The sequence below is a fragment of the Hemicordylus capensis genome, chromosome 14 (assembly GCF_027244095.1).
Source record: "Hemicordylus capensis ecotype Gifberg chromosome 14, rHemCap1.1.pri, whole genome shotgun sequence".
In the NCBI taxonomy this organism is placed as follows: Eukaryota; Metazoa; Chordata; class Lepidosauria; order Squamata; family Cordylidae; genus Hemicordylus; species Hemicordylus capensis.
Genome location: NC_069670.1, coordinates 12,625,838 through 12,633,961, shown reverse-complemented (window position 1 = coordinate 12,633,961; position 8,124 = coordinate 12,625,838). Strand labels below are relative to the sequence as shown.

Below are 8,124 nucleotides of genomic sequence, written 5' to 3'. Positions count from 1 at the left end.
GCGGGCGCCCAAGGCCGCCATTTTGGCGGGGACCGGTGCCGCTCTAGGCCGCAGAAGCTCCGCAGAACCTCCGAAAACCAGATTGGTTAGAGAACGGAAGCCCCTCTAGGTCCATTTCTATACAGCTGGCCTCCTTGTAATAAAAAACGAGGCGCTATATACGTCCAACAATTGATTAAACTTGAATGTCGCCGCTGCACATGGTGCTGTATGGGCAGCAGAGTGTCCTGCTCTAGTCTATTTTATCTCTATGGGGAAAGTGGCGTCACTAAGGAGGCGGCCGGCGAGGGTAGAAAATGGTGGTGGGATGTACCATTTCCACACGGTGGCGGGGGGAGGCAGAAGAGAATCGCAGGTGTTTCGGTGAGCTTTCCCATGCGAGTTTGCTGAGCTGCTTTATTGTTGAAGGAGCGCCTAAGGCCTATCATCCTGCCCCTTCTTGCTTTTCTTCCTTATGGCAGATTATTACTGTGGATTTTGTTTTTTAAATAAAAGTGTTAGGATGGGACCAGACAAGGGAGGTGGGTTTTACCCCAGACAGACTCAAGGGCGATCCAACCAGCAGGCAGCAAGCAAGCTCCCTCCCGCCCAATGGCTTCACCGAATGGCAGCATGGGAGTTGTAGGAAGACCACCAGGAAAGGGAAACGCCATCTTCCATGCTAGCAGCGCTACAGGAGACTACAACTCCCATCAGCCTCAGCCCAAGGCCAAGAATCTGGGATGATGGGAGTTGTAGGCCAGAATCTGGAGGAGAGCTGAGGTTCTACAGCCTTAGATTGACCCCAGGAAGCCATAGGGCTCTCCCAAATGGTTCACCAGATATGGCTGGACTACATTGCCTATCACCCCAGCTACAGTTAGCTTTGACCACTGTGGGCAGGGGTGACGCGCACTGTAGTCCCACATCTGAAGACCGTCCATCCGTGGGGCTGGGACAGGGCAACCCCCTGCATCTTTGCTTCCCATGGGGTCTCTCTGAAAAGGAAGTGCTCTCCATGGAAGAACACACTGGGCGCCCACCATGCAAGCAACCCACGTTCGCGCTTCCGTATCAGAGAGATCCCCTCCCTCCTGAAACACGCAAGGAACCATGGGAAGCCAAGACGCTTGTCCCCTTGGCTAAGCTGGGTCCACCCTGGTTTGCATATGAATGGGAGTCATGAGTGAGCACTGCAAGATATTCCCGAGGGGATGGGGCTGCTCTGGGAAGAGCAGAAGGTTCCAGGTTCCCTCCCTGGCAGCATCTGCAAGATAGGGGCTGGGAGAGACTCCTGCCTGCAACCTTGGAGAAGCCGCTGCCAGTCTGGGTAGACAATGCTGAGCTAGATAGGACCAAGGGTCTGACTCGGTATAAGGCAGCTGCCTATGTCCCTATGAGCAGCCAGCTGCCACGCCCTGCCCACTGTGGGTGCCCACGAGTCCACCAAGGTAACGTCCCAGGCAAGCACCCCATGCTTTCTTCCACTGAGAGCACTGCCTTTCCCCAGAGATCCCCTCCTGCCACCCAGAGGACACCATCTCGGGAAACTGCAAACGTTGCCAAGGAAGGGCAACTTCTAAAAAGCAGAGCAAACCACTCCCCCCATGAGGAAGGGGGGCCAGGGCCGGCCGGAGCCCAAGCCCCACTGCAGCCAAGAGTGGGATTCTCCCCCCACCCCCGAACCCCAAAGGAGCTGCCGGAGGGCCAAGGGTAAAGAAATACCAACTTTAATAATAACCATTGGGTTTCCTTTGGTATAATCAAGATAAAATCAAACCGATACAAAGTGTACGTGAGGGAGCGGGGTGGAGGTGCACAAGGGAGCCCCACGGGGTGGTGGGAAAGGCAGTGTGGTGTGGGAAGAGGGGGGATTGTGGGGGGGAAGAGGGGGGATTGGGGGGGGGAAGAGGGGTGGGTGGAGGCTACACTTTGGCTTCTGGAATATAACAATGTGCATGCAACGGTAGGTTAACAAAAATTTATGTGTGTGTGTGGGGGGCGGGGGGATGGCAGTGGGGGGCAGGGTAGAGGAATGACCTGCCCACGGCAAGGACAAGCCCTGCTCCGCCCCCTGCCTGCCCCACTCTTTGGGACCTCTGGGTGCTCCGGACACTCTGCACTCCTCTCCTCGCATCCAGGTCCTAAACTTCAGCATGGAGTGTTCGGTTACCCTGAGGAACTCTGCACGGCTTAGATGATGTGCTTTATATATATATATAATTGTTTCCCCCTGGGGAGGGGAGGGGGAAGAGCATTTGTAGTGTAGGGCAGAGCCCAGACGAAACCCCCTTGCTCCCCCACCCCACCCCTATGGCAATTCAGGCTGCTTTCGTCTCAACAGGGATACCCCCCCCCAAGGGGAGGAAGGGAGGGGGGAATCTGCCCCCTCGAGCAGCATCCACTGTGCAGGTGGGGTGTGGGGGGGAACAGCCTGCTCAGGGTCCTCCCCTGCCCCCCAAAACAGGCTACGTTGACTGTCACCAGAGCAAGAGGGCTTTTTGCATATTAAGTCTCAGACCTGTAAAGAAAAGGGTCAAGGCACACAGAGTCAATGTGTAATGTGAGCAGGATAGGGGGTGGTATGTGGGGGTGTGTGGGGGTGGCTTGCCCTCGTCTTGTGCTTTAAGGGACCGAGGGCCCTGCTCTGCCCCTGCAGAAAATATGATTAGAGACTTTGGCATGGTGGGGAGACGCAGGAGGACACCGCGACAGAGGACCAGGAGGAGCCTTGAGCCTGCCACTGAAAAAGAATTGGGGGACAGACCCCCTGCCCCACGGAGGTTACCTTGCCAATGGGGGCTTGAAGGCTGGGAGTCTCATTGTCCCGACACTGGATGTGCTACAGCACGGAGTCCCGAGAGACGTGTGTCAGAAGAGAGTCAAGGGCTCTCACTGAGGACTGGCACCTTGCAGAGGCTTGGTGAAGAAGAGGGGAGCTTCTCCAGGGTTTCCTTGGCGGCCAGGGAGAGAGGTGCGTGCAACGAGAGGCGAGGGGCTCCCGTCTAAACGAAGTTCCCGCTACCCGAGAGGGCTGGGTCCGATCCAGTGCAGGGCAGAGGGAGACACTTTGGCAGAGATGGGGCCACTCCGGCGCTGGCCCTGGAGGAAGCGGCGATGCCCAGCAAGGTGTGGCGCCAGGAGCAGAGCCCACGGAGGCGGGCAAGCTGAAGTGGGGAGAAGGCGAAGGCCCCGGGGTGGGGGAGGGCGGGGCGGCCAGGCCCCCCCGGCCTCACGATCTCCGCTCCACAGGCTGCTGCAGGCAAAGTTCGCTGCCCGCCGAGATGATGGGCAGCCGATTGTCCATGTGGTAGCTGATGAGGTGGCTGACGCTCTCGAAGCGGTGGTCCTTCGTCCGGACCTGCGCGAGGGACAGGCGGGAAGTGGAAGCGGAAACCCCAAAGAGCACCCTCCCGCCCCTCCCCGTGAGACCGGAGCGACTGTGCTTTCTTTCCCCCGGGATGGGCGAGAACCCCTGAGCCTGGAACCTCGGTGAGCCGTGGCCAGGAAGGGTGGGAAAGACGCAGCGGGATGGACCAAGGCTCTGACCCGGGGAGCTGCCGGAAGCATTTCCCACCCTGATCACGTTCTGAACTCTTCCAAGGAACTGCATCTAAACATCCCTCCTTCTCAGGGTATCGGGGTTGGCCAGCCTGAGGCTCCCACCCCACTTCTGTCCGACTACAACTCCGAGCACGCCCGGTCATTGTGGCTGGGGGTGATGGGAGTTGTAGTCCGACAGTGGCTCTAGATATCCCTAGGAGAGAGGATGGCCTTCCCCTTCAGGATCAGTGGGGCTGCCCTTTTCAACACCCAGCCGCTGCAGCGTTAATATCTCCCTCCGGGTCTTGTTTTACAGATCAGGCTTGGCCCCGGCCAACTGAGCCACCTTTTTAAAGTGGCGATTCCCTGTCTCTAGCAGGGGGAGAGCAACTGGCGCTATCCGTCCCCAGCACAGCATCCCTCCAGCGGCCGTTGCTGGGGTCTCCCGAGCCCTTTGGGGACAACGAAGCCCCCTTATTTATTTACTTACACCTATGTAAACTGCTGTGGGGCCTTTGGATGAAGAACCATCTATAAGTATTTGTCGTATTTGGGTTCTGCTGCCTCCCCCACTCCCCGCCCCCCCCCCACTCACCACTCCTTCGGGGTCGACGAGCAGCAGGTGCTTGGGCTGGCCTCCCTGGAGCCCCGTGAGCACGTACTGGCCCAGCGTGGTGGTGCTCTCCCGCACCAGGAAGTCCCCGTTGGCCTGAAGCATCTTCTCGGCCTCCTTCCGGCTCATCCGGCCATGGTACCAGGCCTCCTGGAGCAGCTGCTCCTCCATGGAGGCCACCAACTGGGCGGGGGGCGTTGGGGGCGGGACCCGCAAGGCATCCTCAAATGGCTCTGTGTGTTGGGGGGGGGGGGGAGGACGGAGAAGGAGAAGGGGGGGGTCCCTGGTGAGAAGCGCACCAGCCGTGGGGTCCAGAGCAAGGCCGAAGGCACAGCCGCACAACTCAGATCCTCAAGCGGTTATGGGGCTGCAACTCCCAAGACGACCACGTTTGTTTGGGTTTGGTGGTTTTGTTTACGAAAGCTGAATTCAGGAAACGTTCTGAATCCCACTTTTAAAAAACATTTTAAAACGTTTTTAAAAACATTTTTAAAAAAAATGTTTTCCAGGAAACGGGTGGCACTCTGCGGAGACCACAACCTCCCTGGCAACCCTAAACGCCGTCGCTCGTGGTTAGAGCGTTGGACCCATGTCAGGGAAGGCCCGGGTTCAAATCCCCGTTCTGCCAGAAAACCCACTGGATGGCTTTGGACCAGTCCTTTCTCTCTCAGCCTGACCTGCCCCACATGGTTGCTGTGAGGATAAGCGTAATTATGTGCACCGCTCTGGGCTCCTTGGAGGAAGAGCAGGATATTACATGTAAAAATCAATATATCAAAATACTGTATTTACCTGAATCCAAAACTAGGTTTTGAAAATGTTCTCTTATGTTAGGAATCAGGGGGACTGCCTTAAAATTTAGTCCTGTTCCTTTCAGGTAAATTCAGGTATAACCTGTAATGATCCTCTGTTTTTAAAGGTAAGGGTAAAAAAGTGTGCTGTCAAGCCGATGTTGATTCGTGGCAACCACAGAACTCTGTGGTTTCTCTTTGGTAGAATACAGGAGGGGTTGACCATTGCCATCTCCCGCGCAGTATGAGAGGATGCCTTCCAGCATCTTTCTATATCGCTGCTGCCCGATAGAGGAACCACACCAGCGGGGATTTGAAGCGGCAACCTCTGGCTTGCTATTCAAGTCATTTCCCCGCTGCGCCAAAGGGGTCATCTTCCATTCAGGTAAATACGGTAAAGAAAACAGTGTGACCACAGACACCCCACCACCCCCCACTCACTCATGTCGAAGAGATCTCTCTGGACACTTCCGTTGGCTGTGGCACCTGAGCTGGCCTGCCGCGTTTTCTCCAGATTCTGCACGTTGACGTAGGACGGGTCGTCAAACAGGTCGGTACGGCCGGGAGGGCCAGCAGGAGTGGGGAACCTGTCTCTCCCTGCAAGGAGGAAGAGAGACGCAGAACCGTGTCAGGAAAACCAACAAGGGAGGCCCTCAGCAGCGACTCTGGGCCATAGTGGAATCGAGATGGACAGCTCGCGGCGGCTAATTGGAACCTCATGGTCCAGTGGCAGTGGATCTCTGAATCCCCTGATGCTGCTATGGGAAGTGAGGAAAAGCAAGCAGCCTCTGCTATGTGGCTGCTTCCCAAGAAAAAGCAGCCGCTTTGGGGGGCAGAGAGCTGGTCTTGTGGTAGCAAGCACGAACTGCCCCCTTTGCTAAGCAGGCTCTGCCTTGGTTTGCATTTGGACAGGGTGACTACGTGGGAGCACTGAAAGACATTCCCCTTAGGGGATGGGGCCGTAACTCAGGGGACGCAGGTGGTTTAACCCCTGGCAGCATCTCCAGGTCGGGCTGGGAAAGACCCCTGCCTGAAACCTTGGAGAGCTGCTGCCAGTCAGTGTACTGTAGATGATTACCGCACTAGAGGGAACGGGAGTCTGACTCAGCAGAAGGCAGCTCCCTACATTCCTAATGCCAAGCAGGTACCTTGAGAATTGGGGTGTGGCTTCCTGGATTCGTAATCCCCACCAGACATCTGGCCCACAGGCTGCGGGAAGAAAGGAAGAATGTAAGACATCGAAGTATGGCCTGGCCTCCCCTTTTCTGCTTAAAATCTCACCACTCTGCCTGACACCCCCTGCAATTAGAAACAGACCAGGAGTGGGAGAGAAGAGTCTACAACGGCATAAACAAAGAGGCTGGTGTTTCCAGATGATGCCATTTGTATTTTGCATCGGATTGGACATTTCTGAGAGTCCAGGTGATATGCTTATAGGGACTGAGCAACGGTCTAGTGGAAGAGCATCTGCTTTCCATGCAGAAGGTCCCACTGGCAGCATCTCCAGTATCTCCAGCCTGAAACCATGGGGAGCTGCTGCCAGTCAGAGCATGTAATATTGAGCTGGTCTGACTTGGTACAGAGCCATTTCCTATGCCCCCCCCCTACATGGCAAATATGAGAAAATGCTGATATTCCCATGTTCATCACGAGCAGCAATGAGGTGACATATGATGCGTTTTAAAAACGACTCCCCAGCATTTTATTTCTCTTTCGATTGCAATAAAGTAAATTAGAAAAGAAGAAGAAGAAGAATTCAGGCCGCCCAAGTGATGAGAAAGGCAGACTCACGCATGGGAGAGCTAAGTTTGAGAAGCCGCTGGTCATAAAGATGACCAGGGCCCACCGAGAAAGAGGTGGCGTTCGTCAGGGCAGCTAACCGAGGAGGATCTCCCTAGAACGGAGGTGGGCAAACGTGGCCCTCCTGCTGTGGCTGAACTACAACTCCCAGATCATGCTGGACGCAGGAGGAGGCCACAAGAGGTTAAAAAATAATAATAATTCCGTCCATCCTGACTTGTTCCGCCTGACCCCGCTTCCTCCGCCCTCCCCGCTCATGTCTTCATCCTGAAACTGAAAGCTCCCGGCCAGGGCCTGTGTGTGTGATTTCCATGCAGCGCCTAGACCATTTAGGCGCTTTATAAATCATTAATAACAACCCATCAGACATTTTGCAGAGTGAAAAGGGGGGGGGGGATAAAACCAGACTTGATTATTGACAGATCCCTTCCCTTCCCAGGGGGAAAGCGGGGGCAGGCTTCTCCTTCATGAGCCCCCAGCCCCAATTTCTAAGCCCCCTAGTCTGGCAGCTGGAAAGAGATCCCAGCACGAAAGAGATCCCAGATCCCGCAAGGCATGGGGAGATTCTAGACCAGTGATGGGGAACCTTGGCACTCCAGCTGTTTTTGAACTACAACTCCCAGCATCCCCATCACTGGTCTAGACCCTTCGCACATTACACGTTTGGTAGTATGAGCCTAGGAAAAAATCAACGGATGGCATGACCACTGTGGTCCGTCCCAGGGATCCCCAGCTGCTGACTACAACTCCCAGCACCCCCGGCTGCAGTGGCCTTTGGTGGGGGATGATGGGAGTTGTAGTCCACGAGACCCGGCAGGGCCCACGCCGCCTTCTGCTTACCAGGGTGGCTCCCAGGTGGTTGGGCGTCTGGGACGCCGCGGCCCCATCCCGGAGGCGCATGTCGAGCACGCCCCCCAGGGGAGGCTCCTTCCCGGGGAAGTCGTTGTAGTACTGGTGGTCGGGAGGCGGGTCCTCCTCTTCGTCCCAAGCGGAGCCGTCGAACCCGGCCATCCTGGGGAAGCGAGGAAAGAGAGGATGAGAGGCTGGCCGGGGGGTGGGGAGGGGAGGAGAGCTGGGCTGGTGGCCGCAGGCAGGAGTGGGCCCCTTTGCTAAGCAGGTTCCCCCCTGGTTTGCATCTGGATGGAAGAATCTATGTGAGCTCTGTTTGCCTCTAAGATATTCCGCTGTTCATTAGATAATGGAAGTGGCAAAGGGGTAGTATCATCGTTACTACGACATGTATTCTAGATCGTTCGTGATGGTTAGTTTGGAGTTCCATGTACAAAATCCATTGTTCAAAGCTTTCCTCGGCCCTCTCAAAGCTCAGGCATCTCATGAGATCTGCTGAATGCAGGTTCAGCCCCTGGCAGCATCTCCAGGGAGGCCCGGGACAGACTC

The 8,124-nt window shown here is 56.1% G+C and overlaps 1 protein-coding gene across 6 annotated transcripts in view; it reads right to left on the bottom strand.

The window, feature by feature from the left end:
* Window positions 1-1,693: 1,693 nt before the first annotated feature.
* The window catches only part of SHC1 (SHC adaptor protein 1), a 31,613-nt gene continuing 25,182 nt past the window's right edge, over window positions 1,694-8,124 (bottom strand). For all 6 annotated transcript variants that reach the window (XM_053278589.1, XM_053278592.1, XM_053278593.1 and 3 more), the window contains 5 exons: window positions 7,567-7,738; window positions 6,075-6,135; window positions 5,368-5,523; window positions 4,118-4,368; window positions 1,694-3,340 (listed from right to left, as the gene is read on the bottom strand). In XM_053278589.1, coding sequence (XP_053134564.1) covers window positions 3,212-3,340; window positions 4,118-4,368; window positions 5,368-5,523; window positions 6,075-6,135; window positions 7,567-7,738 — 769 coding nt within the window. In that variant the 3' untranslated portion in view covers window positions 1,694-3,211. The remainder of the gene's footprint in view (window positions 3,341-4,117; window positions 4,369-5,367; window positions 5,524-6,074; window positions 6,136-7,566; window positions 7,739-8,124) is intronic.